Source organism: Hippocampus bargibanti, linkage group LG04 (assembly GCF_051943395.1).
Source record: "Hippocampus bargibanti isolate YZ-2025 linkage group LG04, ASM5194339v1, whole genome shotgun sequence".
Taxonomy (NCBI): domain Eukaryota; kingdom Metazoa; phylum Chordata; class Actinopteri; order Syngnathiformes; family Syngnathidae; genus Hippocampus; species Hippocampus bargibanti.
Window position 1 is genome coordinate 27112880 of NC_142737.1, and position 22036 is coordinate 27134915.

Below are 22036 nucleotides of genomic sequence, written 5' to 3' on the forward strand. Positions count from 1 at the left end.
TTAATTTGTGCTATTGGAATTTCCCGACTTTTTGTTTTTTGCTCTCTCGCTGAGGCATTAGGGTTTTGTTCCAAATCTGACCAGTATTTAGAAATCTTCGAATTTACTCCACCTTGACTAAGACCACTCAACTCTCAACTCAACTGTATTTATACAACACTTTCAAATAGCCAACGCTGCACACAAAGTGCTGTCTGTACATGGACACCTATCATATGCACAACAATAAACAAATAAATCAGTCACAAAGAGAGCATTGAGGTGATCAGAAAATAGAAAAAAGTGTGACCGTGATTATTTAAAGCTTGAACGTCTGTCGTAATGGTCTAGAAACACTAGATATTCACTGCTGCTGTGTTTGTTTGTTAATTATGCATGAGACCATTCAAACTCTAGCGTCACATTGACACCAGACACACGGGTTTGTTGACCTTTTTAGTTGCAACGGCAGAAAAAAATACGGACACATTAAGTATATTAATGTGAGGGCAGGTTTTTTTTTTTATTAAAAACAAAAACAAAAAAACAACTTTTTTTTCAGACTCGGAACAATATTTGCGTTGCGAACGTTCCCACACGGTAAATTGTATCCAGTGAACGTATCACTGCATCATTAACGGAAGATAAATAAACGAGTCACAGTATGGCAGAGGTAAGTGAGGTTATATTGGAAATAAGTATATACTTTTACGTTTGTTGGTGTGATATTGATTAGTAATTAAAATACAGATTATTGTCGGTACCTTATTACTAAATCGAATGTAGCAACCATGACCCATTTTATCGATAAATTGTATCGTAGCTGAAATGAAGAGGACCTGTTTTATTTTAAACATTGCTGCACCATAATGTTCCTCGTAAATATCGATTTTGGCTGATTGACTGGGGCTTCTAATCATTTTTTTTCAATTGCTGGAATGACGTCAGGAATCGGGAATTATTTTCGTAAAAAACAGACTGAACCGTTGTGTCATCGTGTGCCCTGCTAGCGAATCGCTATACTGTATTTGGATGGCATCGGTGAGAATTAAATACACAACCCAGTTATTGGGACATTTTAATAATTCTATTTCCTGCGATATAAGAGCCTCGCCAGTTTTACTTCAATTGTACCCGTCGATATATTATTGTGACTAAAGCTCTGTATCATTTACGTTAAATAAGATGAGGTGTCACTGAATCGCTAGATTGTTATTATAACAATAACGACAGTATAAAAACTGGAGCAATGATGGTAATGATAATGTGTTAAAAAGGAAATATTTGATGAAATGACGTACGGTATTCCTCATTTGACATTTCTAGCTCATGTTTTCACAGACCCATAGTTTGCATCCTATTAGGCAACAGGCTGCAATTGCTGCTAAAGTCTTCATACAGAGGGATTATAGTAATGGCACTGTGTGCCAATTTCAAACCAAGTTCCCTTCTGAGCTGGACACCAAGGTAAAATAACTACATTTATGTTTATATACATACTGTACATTTTTTTTTATCCAGTAGGTGACTTTCTGTGTTAAATAATAAGAACTGCCGAAGTCTCCTCATTGTGCATGGTTGAGGGTCTATTCGCCAATGGCAATACATATAATCACATAAATACAGCCGGGCAAATTTCTAGGTACGAGATTACATAGAATAACCCACTAAAACGAACGCTGCCGCATGTGGCTGCCGCTGCTCACCCGCAAAAAAAAAAAAAATATATATCCTCTGACTGTAAAGTGTGCTTGAGAGTTTTGTAAGGCTCTTATAAAAGAATTGTATAATAATAATAATAACAATAATAATAATAATTGTTATTATTATTAAAACGCAATGTTAAACATCGTTGTACAGATAATCAGAGAAAGTCAAGATGACCACTGTCTGCAAATTTTCTTACATTTTCAAGTCCAGACGGTCCCCATGTTAAGAACGAGATACGTTCTGCGCGGTCGTTGGTAAGGTGAATTTGCTCGTTAGTTGCTTCAGTGCAATATTTTGTATGGAATGTATGTTTAAGTCAAACACTGAATGGGGAAGTATAAAATACAGAAATGAATTCACACCTACTGTAGTACGACAACATATATCCTTGGGTCTTCTGTAAAACATTACTGAAACTGCTGGCACGTAATTCGGTAATTGTCGTGCGGCGATTCAGCAAGCAGGTGGAAAGAGGATAAAAGTTCACTCAGCTAGATGCAGGAAGGGTATTGTGAGTTTTCTTTATTTGAAGTTGATATCAGTTTTCGGCAGACCCCAGGTAACACTGGTCTCCAGGTTGTCCTTATGGTTGTGCCTTGCTGACTGGAAAGGCACTTGAGGCATATGCTGGCATGGATGAAGAGCAGGCTGAGTCCTACGAAGCCATTAAAGCAGCAGTATTAATCAAATACAACGTTACTGAAGAAACCTATCGACAGAGGTTTCGCAGTACGATTGTTCCAACAGGAGAGACTGTCACAGAAAGTTATAATCGACTGAAAGGACTTTACAGGAGGTGGATGTGCCCTGATCACCGCGGCAAGGATCAGATTGGAGAAGTCGTCATTCTGGAGCAGTATCTGAGAGTTCTTCAACCTGAGGTCCGCATCTGGGTAAAGGAGCACAAGCCTAAGACTGGAGAAGAAGCAGCGGAGTTGGCTAAGAGCTACGTAGCAGCACACCGGGAGTCGTACAGGAAAAAGGGACCCTCGGCAAAGCTGAAATACGAGAGCCCTCAAACCATTCAACATGCAGACTTTGGTAAAGCTGACAATGGGGCTTGGAGACAGTCTGGAAAGTTTCAACCAAGAGGTGACTTTATTTGTTTTAATTGTCAGCAACGTGGCCACAAGGCTTCCGTGTGTCCTGTACGCCAACCCAGAGCCGTAGAATTTTGTTCAGTTCCTAAAGCTGGGCAGGAAAGCTGTCCAAATGGAAATTATTACAAACATAGACATACAACATCTGTTACGGTAAATGGGAAAGTGGTAAAAGCACTGGCCGACACAGGCAGCAATCAAACATTAGTCAGAGGGAGTTTAGTCAGTAATGACATGCTCAATTATGATCAAGTTGTAAATATTACTTGTGTTCATGTTGACAGTCATGATTATCCCACCACCAAAATGACCTTTGAGATTGATGGCCAATTTAATTTTTCATACTTAAGGTTGGCGTATTGAAGAATTTATTTTATGATGTCGTGTTGGGGGATGATTTTCCTGTATTGGACCATGTTGTCCATAAAATTGTGAAGGATTGCACATGTATGGCAGTCACTAGGTCTCAAACAAAAGGTTTGGAACCATTGCCTAATCTTGATGATACACTTGTCCAAGCAGGAGGCAAGGTAAAGAAAAGTAGACGACAGCGCAGACAGGAAAAGAACTGGAGATGTGATCCTTCTAGCATTCCAATGCAAACTGGTATGGAGGGCACGAGCATTAAACCAGAGTGGCAGTTTCCAGAGAACTTTAAGGATCATCAAAAAAATGATCCAACTTTGAAATCATTGTTTGAGAAGGTTTATGAGGTTGATGGGGTGCCAGTGAATAGCACAAAGTGTTTAGGAAAATTCACCGGAGACCCGTTTATGTTAAAAAACGGCTTATTGTATCTCTCTGACACTGCAACACCTAGATTAGTTAGCCCTACCATTTACAGGCAGCTCATCTTACATTTAGGACACACTATTCCTTGGGCTGGACATCTAGGACAGGCAAAGACGTATGACAGAGTCAGTCAGCGATTCTATTGGCCAGGGCTCTATAAAGATGTACAAGAATATTGTAGGCAATGTGGCACTTGTCAGATGGTTGCACCAGCAAAAAAATCAGATAGGGGCTACTTACAGCCATTACCTATCATGAGTGTCCCATATGACAGGATAGCCATGGACATTATTGGCCCATTGCCAAAAAGTAGCTCAGGATGCAAGTATGCTCTTGTAATCTGTGATTATGCAACCAGGTACCCAGTGTTTACCCATTACGTTCTATGCAGGTGAAACATGTAGTCCGATGTTTGGTTGAGTTATTCTCGAGAACAGGCATACCTAAAGAGATATTAACAGACCAAGGTACAAACTTTATGTCTCACCTGATGAAAGGCCTATATAGCCAGCTTGGAGTTAAAGGTATAAGAACCACTCCTTACCATCCTGAAACCGATGGTCTGGTTGAAAGATTTAATGGGTCATTAAAACAAATGCTGAGGAAGTTCATTCATGAAACTGGTAAAGACTGGGACAAATGGCTGCCTTTTCTGTTATTTGCTTATCGAGAAGTGCCCCAAGCGTCAACTGGTTTTTCTCCTTTTGACTTGCTTTATGGTAGACAGGTTTGTGGACCCCTGGACATGCTGAAGGAGAACTGGGTGGCTGGAGAGGCGACGTCACGCAGTGTCATCTCCTATATTCTTCAAATGAGGGACACGTTGGAGAACTTCAGGCAGATGGCAAAGAAGCACATGGAGGAGAGTCAACGAAACCAAAAGGTGTGGTATGATAAACACTCCAGAGAGAGAGAGATTTGCACCCTGGACAGAAGGTGTTAATATTGCTGCCTACGGGACCAAGTAAGCTACTGGCAAAGTGGCAGGGCCCGTACACTGTGACAAGGAGAATAGGACCTGTCACATGAGATTCTCTGCCCTGACAAACAAAAGAAAAAGCAGATTCTACATGTGAACCTTCTGAAGGTGTATGCAGAGAAACAAGCGGAACCATTGAGCTCCCAGAGCCTATTCATCAGCGAAATCTCGGTTACTGAGAAGGAGGAGATGGATGAGGCTGTGATGACACCCAAGAGGGAATGGGGTAATTCTAAAGAGACCTTGTTACACCTGACCCCAAAGAAACAAATTCAGTTAGCAGAGGTAAGGGAATCATTTCCTTCCCTCCCTAAAGATAAACCCGGACGAACTAATCTCATCACCCACAAGATTGTGTTCAAAGAAAATAAACCTGTACGTTTGAGGCCATATCGGATTCCGGAGCGGCAGGTTGAACCACTGAAGCAGGAGGTACGAGCAATGCTTGATATGGGGATCATCGAACCATCTAAAAGTGAGTGGTCTAACCCAATAGTGTTAGTGCCTAAAAAGGACACCGCTCAACTACGATTCTGCTCAGACATGAGAAAGCTCAATAGTGTCTCATGTTTTGACTCCTACCCTATGCCTCGTATTGATGAGCTGCTGGAGCGATTGGGGCGAGCGAAATTTATTACAACGCTGGATCTGTGTAAAGGATACTGGCAGGTCCCTCTCGACCCCACCTGCAAAGAATACACAGCTTTTCAGATTCCGGGGTTAGGGCTCTTCCACTACACAGTTTTACCATTTGGTCTGCATGGAGCACCAGCGACCTTTCAAAGATTAATGGATATTATCCTGAAGGACTGTTCCAGTTTCTCAGCTGCCTATCTTGATGACGTCGTGATCTACAGTGAAGGTTGGGAGGACCATCTCCTGCACATCAAGACCGTCCTTGGGAAAATACAAGCGGCTGGACTCACCATTAATGAGCAAAAATGCTCCTGGGCACAAGAAGAGGTGCGTTACCTGGGCCATTTGATTGGGAAAGGAAAGATTCAGCCCCAGGTGGAGAAAGTGAAGGCCGTGGAGAAGATACCACCTCCCCAGACCAAGAAGCAATTGAGGTCATTTCTTGGGCTGATTGGTTGGTATAGGCGGTTTATTCCACACTTTGCTACATTAGCTGCTCCTTTAACTGACCTGACAAGAAAGAACATCAAATCACCTTTACCATGGACAGCAGCATGTGACCAAGCTTTTAGGGCCTTGAAATATTTCATCAGTCAAGCTCCTGTCCTGCAGAGTGTAGATTTTTCCAAGGAGTTTCTAGTCCAAGTGGATGCTTCGGATGTTGGTCTCGGCGCAGTTCTGGTACAGGGCAGTGCTGGTGAAGAGAGACCCATCCTGTTCCTGAGTAGGAAAGTCTTTGAGAGGGAGAAGAAATACTCCACAATTGAGAAGGAGGACCTAGCCATCAAGTGGGCAATTGACTCACTCCGTTACTACCTCCTTGGACGGGAATTCAGATTACAGACTGACCATCGCGCCCTGAAGTGGATGCACTCCATGCAACACCAGAATGCGAGGATACTGCGGTGGTGTCTTGCCCTTCAGCCATACCAGTTCACCATTGAGCATTGCCAGGGTAAGAAAAATGTCATAGCTGATTATTTGTCAAGAATGTCTGAACTCTGAGGAGAGGGTGTGAATGATGTCATGATGCCAAAAGAAATGTTAAATAATTTTGTGTGTTCTGGATTTTGGATGGGAGAAAGGTGCGCATTTCTCCCCATCCAAAACAGTAGAGTTGGGCGACCACTAATTGACTGAGACTGATTGAGAAGGTGATTGCAACCACCTGGGAATGGCTGGGATTTGATTGGCCAGAAGCTCAGGTGAAGCACCTTTAAAACTAGACTGAGCCAGTCACTTCGAGGAGGAAGAAGAGGGACAAAGGACAACCTGGAGAGCAGTGTTACCTGGGGTCTGCCGAAAACTGATGTCAACTTCAAATAAAGAAAACTCACAATACTCTTCCTGCATCTGGCTGAGTGAACTTTTATCCTCTTTCCACCTGCTTGCTGTCTCGCCGCACGACATCCTTTGTATCCCACAAAACTAAAAGAAGTAACTATGAAAGGACCAATTTGATTATGATACTGTATCTGTCAGATATTGTATTCATGAGAAAACTGGGCACAAGTGAGGTCAAGTGTAAAGCACAGTTGTGTGGAACAATCCCATGGTGGAAATGGGTCATTGTGACCGAGCAGGAGCTATGCAACATTAATAAAGAAAACACGTGATATCTTGACAGCTAAATTGCAACACACGCATACACACACATACACACACACACACCCTTGCGCACACGCACGCACATGCACACGTATGTACGCACGCACACACACACGCTCACACAAAAACAACATTCTGATATTAAATCAATTTGACTGATGCACTTTGTCAACTGAGCTTTTCGGCTGCTTTTTTTGTTTTGGATTGGATTAGCCTGTATTAGTCTCACAGTGAAGTAATTTACATTTCACAGCAGCAAAGTTATGGAAGGAAGAGGAAAGGAAAGCAAGAAGTAAAAAAAATAACAAAATATAGGAGCTGCTGGAAAGGCAGCCACTCATGCGGCGCCATCTTGAAGTAAAAAAAAGACAACACAAATACAGTCATTTAATCTTAAGCACTTACTTCACCCTCTTTGTTGTATGAAGCATTTCGAGATGAAAGAGGTGAGGATCAAATTGTCCTTTTTACAGGGACGTCATGGTGAAATGTGCACGTGTGCTACATGCTAAATGTTGAAAGCAAACAAGAAGCTGTAGCATCCAATGAGGAAAGACATCTCCTGTCCCACGTAAATCCGCTTTGATTCCAAGCCGTGACAGTACCACATATGCCTCAGCGCTCAGTGCTGATGCTCCTTTCTTCTCATTGTGGACAGACTGTCCAACAGCACCAACCTTTTCCTCTGAACAAAGCAGGGCTGTGAAAATGATGCCCATTACAGGCGCAAAAAAAATCACAATCGCCCTAGACCTGTCCAACGATGACAGTCAAATGGCACTGACATTCCTCCCAATCAAAAACGGAGCTGGCATATTTGTGCTGCCGAAAAGGCGCAATTGATCAGCACAGTCTCGTCCTTACTGAATGTTATGGGCAAAAATGCTGAAGAACAATCTGGATCCGTTCCACACGATACACAACAACACAAAGTGACCAAAGAAAACACAAAAACAACAAAAAAAGCAAGGCTCATTAGAGCACTTGCTGACAGCTGCCTTTTCGGGCACTATCTTTGACTTGATTTTTCTTCACGTTCCTAATAAAAATAATACCCTCCACACTTGTAAAATTGTAGGAATGTTAAATAAATAGATATCAGGTCTAAATGCAATGGACAGATGCCCCTACAGACAAAAGTGGTTTGAATCGCTGAATCTGAGTTGGAAAGTTAGATGAAAAACAGAGCTCAAGGCCTTTTGCCACATTCATGGGAGCAGAACTTGGGAAAGTTGTGAGAAAAGCAAGATTCCCTTAGCTGCATGCTTGTCTGGACGAATGATTTTTCTTTTCCCTGTAACACACGAGAGATCCAAAAATCTGTTCTGGACACCTCGTACATTAGTAATATTAGTAAGATTGACTTCTCTGTTAAGCAGCCTATTTAAATATTGGCTAGTCGTGGCTCACTTTATAATTGGGTAGCCAGGAGAGGGGCTGACATTTTTATCTGTTTATTTTAGTTAAGGCATCTAAGACGGACTGGAATCTTCATATTTATGGATTTTTCTGGTGTGAATCCAGCTATCAGTCCTCTGGTTATGACATTCATAGAACACAATCTGAAGGGCACATTAAACTTTCCAGGATAAGTATCATCACCTGATATGTACATACTTAGAGTCCAAGATATATTAAATAAGTAATCCAAAACTTGGTTAAGATGGGTTTGAAGGCCGCCGCTGACAATGCAAATTCGAAGTTGGAAGTCAATGGATCAGCGTTTTACATGTCCCCTCTAGATGACATGCAGATTGATGGACAGAGAGTGATGGAGAGAGGGAGAGAGAGAGACTCGATTTCCGTTTCAAAAGAAATATATTTCCATGTTGTTGAGTCTATCATGACTCCCAAATAATGGAATGACGCTACCGGTTTTATACAATAATTACAAATGACAGTGAGCTGCAGATGTTGTTGTTTTTTTTAGTGTTAATTCCCAGGACTTTGCTTTGACAAACTATGTCCGCGCCCTGTCGATGCAGGTCCTAATTGTCAAGTTTTTGGCATTGTTGGAAGCAAATGTTTTGAATGTTAGCTCATATTCTATAATATTGTGGAATACTCTCAGGGGATTACAATCTAATGAAGAACTCTTACGTTTTACTATGTGCTTCTCTTGTTTTAACATTGTTACTTATTTTCTTCACTGTACATGAGGATGTATTGTATTGTATTGTTTAAGATTGACAAACAGCAGTTTGAAGAGACGGTGCGGATGCTCAACAACCTCTTTGCTGAGGCAGAGAAACTTGGAAGCCACTCATATATTGAAGGTTGCCTGGCTTGCTTGACAGCTTATACCGTGTTTTTGTGTATGGAGACACATTATGAGAAGGTGAGTGACATTTTTGTGCACAAAGAAGCAATCTCGTTTCTTTGTGGCTTGCAGCCCAGTGTGTCAAGTACTGAAACTGAATGCCATTGTTCTTGAGCAATACCTTTTTTCCTGCTCTTTCCTTGGAAAATCATATGTACAAACATCCTGACCTCGGACGAGTTATCTGAAACTTACCTCGCACATTTAACCCTTACCTGCCTGAATTATTTTCTACTTAGAAAAAAAATCTGTTCAGTTTTTATGGTCACTGATGGATATAATAACATACTAGTAGCTTCCTTTTTTATTACTTTCCAATAATATAGAACATTTGATAATGTGCCTAATTTGGCACAATCGTCATGAAATACCTATATTGAGTGGGTGCCTTTTTTGGAACATATGTCAAATGCAACTTCAAAGACTAGACTTTTATCCATATGACAGCTTCTTATCAAAATAATAAAATGCATAAAATATTGACATAAAATACATACATAATTGACATAAAATATTTACATAAAATGTTTACATAAAAATACATAGTTCAGATCGGGAACCTTGGAGTCACTGACTGGATCTATATTTCCTGTATATGGGATACATACATGTAGCCATCATAACCTGCCAGCACAATCAACTTGAACCCCCAGTTCATTGGTGTATTTGGTAGACACTGCTTGAGTGTAAATCTACCTTCATAGACTACATTTTGTTCATCAATTGACGAACACTGTGATTTGGGTAATTCTTGAAACTTCCCTGAGTTCTTTGTTTTGTGTTGTCTGCTATATGCAAGTTCCTTTTTATAATTTCGAAGCGATCCCTTGACATACATTCTGCAGCATAATCAGTTAGTGCTGATAGCTTTCAAGCCCAATGCATCCGAGTGTTTGGTCATTTTGAGATGGAGAAACAATATATCAATCCCAGCCACTTCTCAAGCTCTTCTTTGGCGAGACACGGGCTTATTGATGTCATTTGAAAGCATACACGTTTGCAATCGATTAAAGAATTTATTCCATGCCATTTTGAGGCAACATTGGGGCAACAATGGATCACCAGAGAAGAGGCACAAAATGGCTGATAAATTCCTTATATGGAGCTTGGACTCCCTCTTCTGGCGGCTTTTGGGTGCAACGCGGTTCTCAGACCAAACATGTACAGCAAAATACATTGACGTGATGGAAGGACGGTCTTTTTTACGGTCAGGGGGCGGTCTTTTCATGACATCACGTACGGACTCGTCACCCACTCAAAAACAAGACTTCCCGAATATTCAGAGCGAGTCTTAAAATGTAAAATATAGCTATATGCGGTGGAATCTTATTAAAATACACTCAGTAGAAATCATTTGAGGCACAAGTGGAAATGCAACCTATTACGTTCTTCAAAACAATAATTTCTACATTTTCTGATTACAAATTCTTTCTCTCAGATGATTTTAGTTGACATGCCAATCTAATGTCCTCAAGGCCTTCAGAAGTAATTCTTCTGTCTTATATTTGCCCCAAATAAAATATCGACTTGTAGCTTTTCCTGTCATTTTTCTTCACAGAAACGTGTAAGTGTTGTACCTGCTCCTACCATGTTTCACGGTCTTTTGGAAATAGGAAGTGTTAAATTTGTACCAGACATTATGATGAACTACTTATTTTTCATATTTCTTGGTAAATAAACAAGTTAACGTTAGTTAATGCATTTCAGTATCAAGGTAAACCTCTTCTGAATAGCTCATAAAATCGTTACAACATATACTTACGTGATATTTCATCCATGACAAAAATAGAAGGAGCTTTGAAGATGGAGGAGTGCACATTGTGTTGCGCAAGAAGGAGATGATGTCACTGACGCTCTTAAAGGCATAGCTGCACATAACCTGTTTTAAAGGGACATGCAACTTGTGCTGCATCAGTTCCAATCGGCACTTGAACTGCTACCTTTCATTTTCTCGATCTATAAGCATTCTTATATCTTTAGGGTACCGAATTTGGCACAATCGTCCGTAAAGGGTTAACAGTAGATGGCATTTAAAGCCCTGTTTTTAATACACTATGCGGCGCTTCTCATTCTAAGGTGCATCTTCACTGTATGGCCTATTTCTAAACGGTTTTGATATCCAAGACGCATTGCATTGTAAGGTGCATAGAGTAGAAGTCAAAATTATGGCTGCAGCTGTGCTATGCGGCCACTATATAGCGCTACGTTAACAGGAATACCAAATACAGGTAACATCTGACTTACGACCGGGTTTCTTTCCGGCCAAACGGTTGTAAGTAAAAAATGGTCGTAAGTCGAAATCCATTCAAAATGTTGAATAGAGACTTACTAAATGACTTGCAAACGACCTGATTCGGACGCCTCGGGGGTTTTAAATGCTTTTGGTGCGCCTCATATTGCGGAAAATAGAGTTTTATATTATTTTCTTGACAAAAACAGTGTCTTAAAGTTTGAACGTCAACACAGTTTGTGTATTGATTGAACTTGTATCTTAATCATCTGGCCGAGCGTGACTTGTATCCTCCAAAATGTATACGGCATTTTCCTATCTCACGTGAAGTTTTGAAAAATTCCATGCGTCTTGAGCACACCCTCATTCAGTTGTAGTACGTCAAGCAGCGTTTAAACGCATTTGATAATGTGCTCTTCAAAGCTTTATTTGCTAAATTACAACGTATTACTTTGATGAGGGACATGTCGCAATTTAAATTGATCATCTTACCCGTGCATTAATTCAAATTCATCAAACACCTTCACCATACATTTTGGATATGCGAGAAATGTACAGTTACCTGTATTTGAAATTGTCTACTGTGCTTTTTTGACAGGTTTTAAAAAAGATCGCCAAGTACGTGCAGGAGCAGAATGACAAAGTGTTCGCACCCAGAGGTCTCTTGCTCACCGATCCCATCGAGAGAGGCCTTCGAGTCGTATCCTCTTCCTCAGCGTCCGAGATGAGTTGAGACAGAACGCTCCTCTTGGTTCAAATATTTCTCAAGCCATATTCAACTACTTCACAATGATTGGCAAATAATGAAGAGATTCATTCTTCAGCTCAGCACAATGGCCACACTAATCAACTCAAAATCCTATTTGAAACTTAATAAATAAATGAGCATCCTGGGAAATTCACGCTTTATGTGCCAAAACAAAAATTTAGCTACACAAATGAATTAGTCATCATTTAGTATGGTCTGCAAAAAAACAAAACAAAAAACACAAAAAGATACAAATTTAAAATATTAAATGACTGCATCACATCGTAATCACCCGAAGCCTGCAATTGCTTATGCAAGCTACTCTGTTTTTTTTTTCTTTCCTAAATATAAATCAGAAAAAAGCTTCAGTGTTGGCAATCTACAAGAAACCCTGTATAGTGGTGTCAAGTAAAAAGAACAAATAAAAAATGTGTTGTATTCCATAGCATCTGCATAGAATTATATGCTTTACCTGAATGTGTTGGGGAAGTCACAGAGCGATGCAACATTCAAATTAAATGGAGCTGAGCAGCAATCAGATTAGAGATAGCAAATATATGACTGAAATTGTTCACAGCAGAGCTTTGCAACTACCCTTGCCTCTGCGATTATTGGGCTGACAGGGTCCTGGAATATTTCGCTAACACCAGGGAGCTGCTGTGCTGTGTTTGGCAATAGGAGTCCTGGTGGGGATTGACGCAAACGTATCACCTGAACACTTATTTTAACATCGGCAGTAGAATTTCCAACTCATCACTTGACAACATCTGTCCTCGTCTGGCGGTGTCACGGGAGCACAGATGAGATTTTCAACCTCAAAAATAGTTGGGAGGATCTTACTCAAACCAAGCCTGCGCAATGTTTGTGCAACTGGTCAAAATCCCCGACACTAGTAAATGTGAGATATTGTGTTTCTGTTGGCCTTCCCTAGATTCCACTGAAAACAAAGGTTAAAATGCTTTCCCTTGACTGATTTTGTTCAAGATTGAGGTCACTATTTTTGAAGACAGAAGCCTGACTAGATAAAAGTTTTCAAGGTGAGTGTCAAAGATTTATTATTTTCTTTTGGATCAGAATAACCAGAAACGTGACTTTTGGCTTTAATGTATTGCCAAATCATCAGATGTTGTGCCATCTTTGTTTTTGGTATTTATTTCTCTGAAAAGTTGTCAATAAATGTAACTTAAATCTGATATGTTAAAAGATTGATCAAACTCAAAACAAATGCAGAAGTTGAACATATGATAATAAAATACAAATGCAGACGTTGAATGGATGATAATATAAAAAAAAAATCAGTTTACTATTGCCTCTACTTGATGTAATCTGCAACTTTTATTTTCAAAAACTTGTTTTAGAAACCCGTTGCCCAATTACAGACACAAACTCACCTTTTTCTTATTTTTTTGTCGTGTCATGATGTAACGACACTTAGCCTTTCTTAAGTGTTGATACAATACAATACATCCTGATTTATATAGCGCATTCACAACAGCGGCAGCTGTAACATAGCACTTAAGAAAACCGTTAACATGAGGTAAAATAATAAACACAACACATAACATAAAACACAGACAGTCATGCAATCCGAGCCACTTTTCCCACATACATGTTGTTTAAAGCAATTTCAGATGAACGAGGAAAGAAAGTGTCCTTTCATTGGTGGATCAGAGACATCATGCTCAACATGTGCCCCCTACAACCTAAGTTTTAAAGTCAACAAGAAGCTGTAGCATCCATTGATGGAAAAAAAGAGATTGTTTCCTTGTAAATCAATTCCAAGTGGCACCTCTTAGTTCCAAATAGTTCTCTTCTAATCCTCAACTTCAGCAGCCATCCATCAAGCCGCACCAACGTAGACTATCCCACAGCGTCGACATCTCCATTGAACAAAACTGTGAATAATGCCGCCCATTTTGATTATGTTTGTTCTTTTCAAATGTTTTCATTAAAAACAAATGAAATCCAAAATTATCACAAACAGAAAACAGCTGAACAATTATTCGGTTTACACCCAAAATTCTACAACTTCATAAATGATATCTACATCAGGTGCCGGATTTTTTTAACTGAAAAATAACAGGAAAATGAAAAAGAAAAGAAAAAAATAGCTTGTCATATGAAGTAGGGGAAAAACAAAAGAAAATGGCAAAAAATGTAAATGTACTATTATTATTTTAAAAACTTTACCTTGTTAATAAATTGAAATAAAAGACAGGGTACAGTTCATAAGCAGAAATACAAACAGATTCATCCTTTCATGCAAGATATCGAATGGCATCGTCCTTCCACAACAGCTTTTCTTAGACTGCACTGTATTTAAGCAAATGTGCTGAGTTAGCACTCAGGAGATTTGTCTCCTACCTCATTTCTCATCTGCCGCCGTCAGGTATAAAACCGGCGTGATTATGTTACTTGATGTTCTCATGAAAGCTCATGAGGGCAAAGTGACCTTGCAAGAATGCAAACATTTTACAAAGGTGTGCCAACTATGAGAAGGCTAAGAAATCTTACTGTACCGTTCTTTTTTTCTGAGGAATGCCATTCTGTATCACGCCTTACAATCGGTGACAACAACAAAGTCAGATTCTCGACCGTAGATAGCTTTTTAACATCTGCTGAATTGTCTCTTTTGCGCCACATGGTTTGCTTCATGAGTGTATTGGCTGTCCTAAATATTTTCCATCTCTGCCACAGCAGATTAATTCGATTTAAAACCTGATGTGCGGGGCCAAAAACGACTAGTCAGTCAAAGACAAAGGCCGTGTGTCAGTCTACACTCCACTGAACATCCGGTTCACAGTTCATCCCCTAGTTACAAATACTGTAAGTGTTGTTTATGTAAGAAAAAGGTACACATGTTCCAAACGGGCCAAGGGGTGATTTATGTCCCTTATTTGTTTCTCGGGAACAAACAAGTACAAGGCCCATCAAAAGAGACACCTTGACTCTTTTATGATTGCCTGTTGTAAGACGTAATGGCAAGCTTACTGCACTTTGTACACTGAAAACCAATTGAAACCAGTTCTTGTGATAACATTTTTGTATTTTTTTTTTGCATTTACATTGTATTTAAAAGCACATTTCAAAACTGTTAAGGACACTTTACAGTGAAATATTTGTACTTTGTTGAGTAGTTTTGCAGTTTTCGGCAACTCTACAGTTCTTTTTTTTCATCATGAGGTCATTCATCATTTGTTGAATTTGCCTATATATTCATTGCATACCTGTCAACTACTCCAGTTTTTCAGTAAATAGTACGATTTTCATTGTCCCATTCCAGGTTCCGGTTTATTAATGAAAATGACGGTTTTAAAATTTAGAACAGGCGATCGGCACAGTGCTAGCTGTTCCTTCTTACTTCTTTTCGATGAATTGTGCATGCACGTGCTACAGGTCTTTCCTGGAATCGAGTCAAGCGTCATATATCATTGTCACGTAATGGCATCTGCTGGAGAAAAAGGAACAAAAAGTGTGAAATCTAAACGAAAACTACAGTCGTTTCGTGAAGAATACTCCCAAGCATTTCCAGGAGTTAGACTTCGCTCAAAGAAAGGTGAACATGACTCCAGCCCCTGGACCCCGGCATATTACTAGGCTTTTCTGGTTTCAAAAGTTGGCGGATATGTCAGCCTCGAGCTGTTGATGCAGCCAGGGCTCCGGTACTTATTTGACGGTGTTTTGTCTGCTGTCACTGAATGTCTCCACGACGACAGCGCAGTTTTCAGAATTTTTTGATGCAGTTATCTGAAGGGGATCGCAAGCCCATCAAAATCATATAAATGAAATAACAAAACACAGGGGCAAGTACTGTATATGCGGGTGAAGGCAACCGTACGGCATCTTGGATTGATTGAAGCAGTGACTCTGGTTCGTGAACCGTTGTGGTTCACAAACCAGGGTGATGCATGTCTTGATGAGATGGTGGCCATAAACAGATGTTGTGGGTAGGTGATCCTCAGATTTCAATACACATGTCATAATACTCATTTGTTGACCCTCCTGTGATAAGGCACCACCAGCAGTCTGAGACGCTCCTTGTCATGCTCGCAGGTTGTTCCCAACGAATGTATATTTTTCCATGGTGTCACAGTATTTTGCTTTATCGGTAGGATTTGCCTTCTGGGTGAGCTTCTGCGTCAAAGACTCAATGTGACTTCTCCCGCTTCACCCCCAAACCTAAAAGGAGCTTGCACATCTGGACCCCGCTGCGTTTCAACAATCGATTCTATTAGTTACACACAGGCCAGTATTCTCGAAAGGTTGCTCTTGTTTAACTGTCAACGCCACTCAACAACCTGGCTCACGAAACCCGTTGTGAAACTGCTCCCCAATTTGCACAAAATCTTTTCAAGAAATGACAAATTAGATTTTGTTTGCTTTTGAACTGAGTTGTGCAATTATGACTTCTATTTAAAGAATGAGTCCAAAACCAACATGCTACGTGACTTTTTCTTTTATTTTTTTTTGATAACGCTGCAAGTCTGTTATCCATTTCATTTCGCTCTACATTTTTATGGTTACGGTTTGTAATCTCTCCAAGGGTAACTGACATGCTGATTGTTGACAGACTCAGACATTCCAGTTGCACTGCTATATTTTTATATAATTCTCTTTTATACTGCAATATTTTTTTTTTTTGCCTTTCATGTACAGAGCTTCAGCTCTGTGCCTACCCTAAATTAACATTGAGTTTCTATATGTTTACATTTTCATCATGGTTCATATAGAAGTTGTATTATTATTATTGTTATCAGTGACGTGCAGTCAGGGGAGGCAGGTGAGGCTGTACCTCACCTGTCATCATGGATGGAAATATCAAATGACAAAATAAATTAAACAGTTATTTATTTAGTGATTTGTACTTTAACGTTATTTTCCATTTAACTTCACCATTTTTTGATTTTTTTTTTCAAAATCGCTGAATTTTCGCATTTACCGTTCAAATACTAAGTGGAGACGAGCGGTGAGGCAGCAGCCGGCTGAGCCTCACCATGGATTGCGCAATCATTATGCTAACTGTGCTGGCTTGCTCTGCAGTGAGACCGCATTGCTGTCCCTCTGCATATTGCTATTAAAGTGTTCAAAAGCTTTTAGGATATGAATTAAATTTCTAAAGTTCGGCTGGTGTATATGATGTACAGTCACTGTACATTATAAGCACTGGACTACAGTGTTTATTTTATTTTATTTTGATCAAAACTATGGGCATAGGTGAGGCACACAGTTCTCTTGCCCCATGACAGGGGGCGCTGGTGATTACAGATTCTTCTTGCGACTCCTCGGCTGCAGAATAACAGAATTAGTAACAGCAAGCTACAGTAAACAATTAGCAAGTTAAGTGCAACCATCCAGTCATTTTTTTCGGGTTGTTTAGCCTTATTTTCAGAATGGTGGATCACATATCTAAATTGAAAGAATTTTCTAAACTGGACTTTCAGTCAAAGCAGGAGATAATAATTAAAGGAAGACCAACACCGGACTGTATAGCTCACAAACGGTGAGGGATGACTGTAAATCTCCTGGACAGCTTCTCAGCTTTTTGGCCAAGAAGGATCTCATTGAAACTATTCCTGAAGCGACAAAGTTGCTCCAGCTCGTGCTCACTGTTCCAGCTACTACAGCATCAGTGAAGCGCTCATTCTCAGCACAAAAGACTGAAAACATCAAGTGATCTCCATTGAGACAGAGAGACTTGGACTTCATTTATAAGTAAAGGTAACACGATAATAATGTTTTTTTAATTCTTTTTTTCTATGCTACAGTTTGTATACAGGATATAAAGAATGCTGACATTTTAAACAGAACACGTTAACGGATGCCACTCAAATGGTGACTAAGCTACTCTGTGGAGTTCATATGTTTGTAAATCTGACTGATGACGTCAGTGCCTCACCAGCCATGAACCTCACTGCACGTCACTGGTTATTATTATAATTATTATTGTTATTTTTAACTCATTCACTGCCATTCTTGAATGTATTCGGGAATTGAGCGCCATTCCTGAATTTGTTCGGGTTTTGGTTTTTCTTGCAGGGGGGGCGATAAAGCGCAGGTCAGACATCTGGCAATGTTTGTCCTTCTCGCATTTGCCTTTTGTACAGCAGCCCCCACTTACACCTCATATTACTCTAGACCTATATAACTTAGGAATTAACTATTTTTCACTGACGACAGAAGAGAGTCTCTGTTTTCTTTTGCTGCATTGAATGTTTATGTAGTCCCAAAACTCAATATTTTGTGTGTCCTGTAATCTGAGTGACGATGACAAAAACCCTGGCACTTGAATGGACACATTTTTGCACATGTCTGGCAGTGAATGAGTTAATGTGTGTAAAATGTTGAACCCTTTGACCAAAGTGGTATTTCCACTGCTAAAACAAAACACATTTTTTTAAAATATTGATAAAAAAACCTAATTGTTATGTATTGCTTATTTTTTGTATTTTGGAACAGAAAAACATCGCTTGAGGGTCGAATGTCATGCTTGATTGATTTCTGATTTCCCGGTAAAGCCGAGTGAGCTGGCACCAACTGGTCAAAAAAAGATGCATCCAGTCTGAAATGCGTCATTCGTGTTTAAAATTGTGAAATGCCAAAAGAGCGCAGGTGGAATAGATTTGAATGTTCCATTTGATTCATATTTGATATTTTTCTGTGATCTAAAATGAAATTGAGGCTGTTGATGGAATGTCTCGCTCAACTGTGAGAGATGTGACAAGACTCCAAAGTTTCTGGTGCTTTAGGAGGATTGACCGATTTAAAGTGACAACTTGCTGCAGTTTATTCAAGGCGCACTATTCCAAAAAGAAACACAAACGACTGGACACTTCTCATTTCAAAACTGGATGGTTCCGATTAAGGGCCATTTTTTCGCTTGATTTCTCCCATGAACTGCAGAGGAACATACAAATCAAAACTGTTTGAACCTTAATAATTCAGACTTTTGAATCTTGGTGTCCTGAGATTGACTTCAAATGATGTGCACGGGTACGGGTGCAAATGCTTCAATATTGTAACATAAGCACAAGCCTGTTCACGGGATGCCCCTTCGAAAGAATGCCATTTTATTACACGGTATCGTGAAATACATATTTGACAGTATTCAATTTGCTTGAAAGAAGACTTCTGGAAACTGACTGTGTGACAGGTCTTTTTTTTTTCGTCACGAGACTTCTCAAAACCGACGAGTTAATACTACTCACAGTCGTGAGAAAACCACAACTGCTGTAGTGTTGAAACCTCATCGGTTTAAAATATGTCACCTTGCGTGTTGTTTTGTGGCTTTCCAAATTTTTGCTGTGATTTTGTGGTGTGTTTATATGTTGTTATGACTTCCAAAGGTTATTTAAAGTCATTGCTGTGGCCTTTCTTATGAATTGGTATTTCAGTACTTGTTTCCTAAACTTTGTGGTTAATGTGGTTGGAAGGTTTGGAAAAAAATGTCTTTTCCTTTTCCTTTTTTTTAAACTGCTTCAATAAATGTAATAAAACACATTCTCAAGCTTTGTTAATTGCAGCATGTGTACACAGTCCTAACAAAAAAAATTGATCAAGCCACTCTTTGGTACATTCTTGAAAAACATGAATTCGTCCAACAGAATCCAAAGCCCTGGAAGACCATGTAGGACTGCTTCATCTTACAGCTGGATGATGACCCATTTGATGTGACAAGAGTTATTAATCCAAGTTCAATATTTTTATTTTGTCACAAAACAAACAAGTGACAATCACTGTCAAGTTGTCTAAAGGATCGTGGAAATGGAGCTTCACTTCATTGTCATAAAAAAGTATTTCCTTACATGTATTCACGGTGGTCGCATATACTCTAAGTTTTAAAAAAGGCAAAGCTTGACGGGCATTGTTCAACATTCTGCAAATGTTGATATCCTTTTTCTTACAGTACACTGATGTGTCACAGAAAAGAAAGCAGATACAGTGAGACCTCAACTTACAAACACCTGATCTTACAAACTTTTCGTCTTACAAACGTCAAATTTATGAAAATCTTATAAAAAGCACTATTTTCATAATACACACCCACCACGGCTGGCGGAGTGATCTTCGGCGGAAGCACACGACCGAACAGCACCAGAGGTTAAGTTACCAACAGTCCTTATGGAAGGTAACTCTCCTTCCATAAGCCATGAACGACCATCAAAAAGGTAAATAAAACTTTATTTTACAGCACATTTTATTTCTTCAATTACAGTCCTCATGTAATGCGCCTTTCTTTCCAAACAGCAATTCCCTTTGACCTTCAATCTCCAACGCCATTCCATCAAGCCATAAATGACCATCACAAATGTAAATAAAGTGACTTTATGATACAATGCAGTGTATTTCTTTCATTACAATACAATAGCACATTTATTATACATAGAATAAGGTATGTTGTGTGTAGTTTTTTAGGCTTATTTAGTTGAAAAGTATATTTTATGGAAACCCGGGAACGGATTATTCCCATTTTAATGGTTTCCTACGGGAATTTTTTTTTTGAGATACACACTTTTCGCCTTACACGCTCTGTCTGGGAAACAAGTTCGTAAATTGAGGTCTCACTGTACTCTTAAAGGACAACCGATATCACTTTTTCTTAACTGACATCAGGAAAACGTTTTGTAGCATCTAAAATACCCAAAACGAAAAATGATATTTTTATTCAAATGCAAAACACTAATAAAAATGACTTAAAGTGTCCAAAATCTGCAAAAAAATGAGCATTTCAAATGGGCATTTTCAGAAAGTCCCGCCCCCAGTTTGTGATGTCACGCCAAGACGTATTGCATTGCTTGAGAATCAAAACAATGGCTTCAGATTCGGATAATATGCTTTTTTGTTACACGTCCAGTTATGAATATGATTCAAATAGTTCTGAAGAGGAAAGCATACATGTTTGCAATCGATTAAAGAATTTATTCCATGCCATTTTGAGGCAACATTGGGGAGAAACGATCACCAGAAAAGAGGCACAAAATGGCGAAATCCTGTGGCCACCTCCGTTTCCACAGGCTGATAAATTCCTTATGTGGAGCTTGGACACCCTCTTCTGGTGGCTTTTGGGTGCAACATGGTTTTCAGACCAAACAATGCAGCAAAATACATTGACAGAGGGGGTGGGAGGGGCTGTCCGTCATAGCTTTTAGTTTAGCTAGCGTCCGTCTGTTGCCCACCTCCTCTAGAGAGTCCAGCGAGCAGCCCACGACAGAACTGGCCCGCTTGACAAAGCGCTCCAGTCTTTTTCTGTCCCGGGTGGTGATGCTGCCTGACCAGCAGACAATGCCATAGTGGATGGCTGATGCCACCACAGAGTCATAGAAAGTCTTTAGGAGTGACCCCTGAACTCCAAAAGACCTCAGTTTCCTGAGGAGGAAGAGGCGACTCTGTCCCTTTTTGATTAGGGCATCCGTGTTTGTTGTCCAGTCCAGTTTATTGTTGAGAGTAACACCCAGGTACTTGTAGGAGGTCACCCTCTCAATGTCCGAACCCTGGATGTTCAATGGTGCAGGTGACGATTGTTTCCTGCAGAAATCCACCACCAGCTCCTTGGTTTTGCCAGTGTTGATCTGGAGGTGATTCTGCTGGCACCAGTCCACAAAGTCCTTTGTCAGTCCCCTGTACTCCCTATCGTCTCCCTCTGTAATGAGGCCGACAATAGCTGAGTCGTCAGAGAACTTCTGAAGGTGGCAGGTTGGGGTGTTGTAGTTGAAGTCCGAGGTGTAGAGGGTGAAGAGGAATGGAGCCAGGACTGTTCCCTGCGGCGCTCCGGTGCTGCAGAGAAGCCTGTCCGACTCACAGTTCTTTACCCTCACGTACTGTGGCCTGTTTGTGAGGTAGTCTGTAATCCAGGATGTGAGGTGATGGTCGACTCCGGCATGCTGCAGCTTGTCCCCCAGTAGACTGGGCTGGATGGTGTTGAAGGCACTGGAGAAAT

At 40.1% G+C, this 22036-nt stretch overlaps 1 protein-coding gene and 1 pseudogene across 5 annotated transcripts; both read left to right on the plus strand.

Moving 5' to 3' along the window:
* The first annotated feature begins 595 nt into the window (after positions 1–595).
* Positions 596–21198, plus strand: LOC148899592 (golgin subfamily A member 7-like). Of its 5 annotated transcripts, none has more exons than XM_088994967.1 (5): positions 596–652; positions 1321–1446; positions 8990–9142; positions 11953–12082; positions 13034–13102. In XM_088994967.1, exons 1-5 carry the CDS (start codon positions 644–646, stop codon positions 13054–13056), a joined length of 441 nt encoding a protein of 146 aa, XP_088851093.1. In that variant the 5' UTR covers positions 596–643; the 3' UTR covers positions 13057–13102. The 5 variants fall into 5 exon arrangements, with proteins under 5 accessions (XP_088851093.1, XP_088851096.1, XP_088851095.1 ...); XM_088994969.1 differs by lacking the exon at positions 596–652 and adding an exon at positions 18553–21198 and having other exon boundaries at positions 1309–1446; positions 11953–12054; positions 13087–13138; XM_088994968.1 differs by lacking the exon at positions 596–652 and adding an exon at positions 16215–21191 and having other exon boundaries at positions 1309–1446; positions 11953–12054; positions 13087–13139.
* LOC148899593 (zinc finger protein 445-like) lies at positions 1532–2878 on the plus strand (annotated as a pseudogene).
* Positions 21199–22036: the final 838 nt, after the last annotated feature.

Excerpts from the sequence above, each read along its gene's own strand:
- LOC148899592 (XM_088994966.1), top strand. The coding sequence starts at position 1,309 with ATGTTTTCACAGACCCATAGTTTGCATCCTATTAGGCAACAGGCTGCA. Across the intron at positions 1,447-8,989 it reads CTTCTGAGCTGGACACCAAG|ATTGACAAACAGCAGTTTGA; the intron begins GTAAAATAACTA and ends GTATTGTTTAAG. Across the intron at positions 12,083-13,033 it reads TTCCTCAGCGTCCGAGATGA|ATTCCACTGAAAACAAAGGT; the intron begins GTTGAGACAGAA and ends GGCCTTCCCTAG.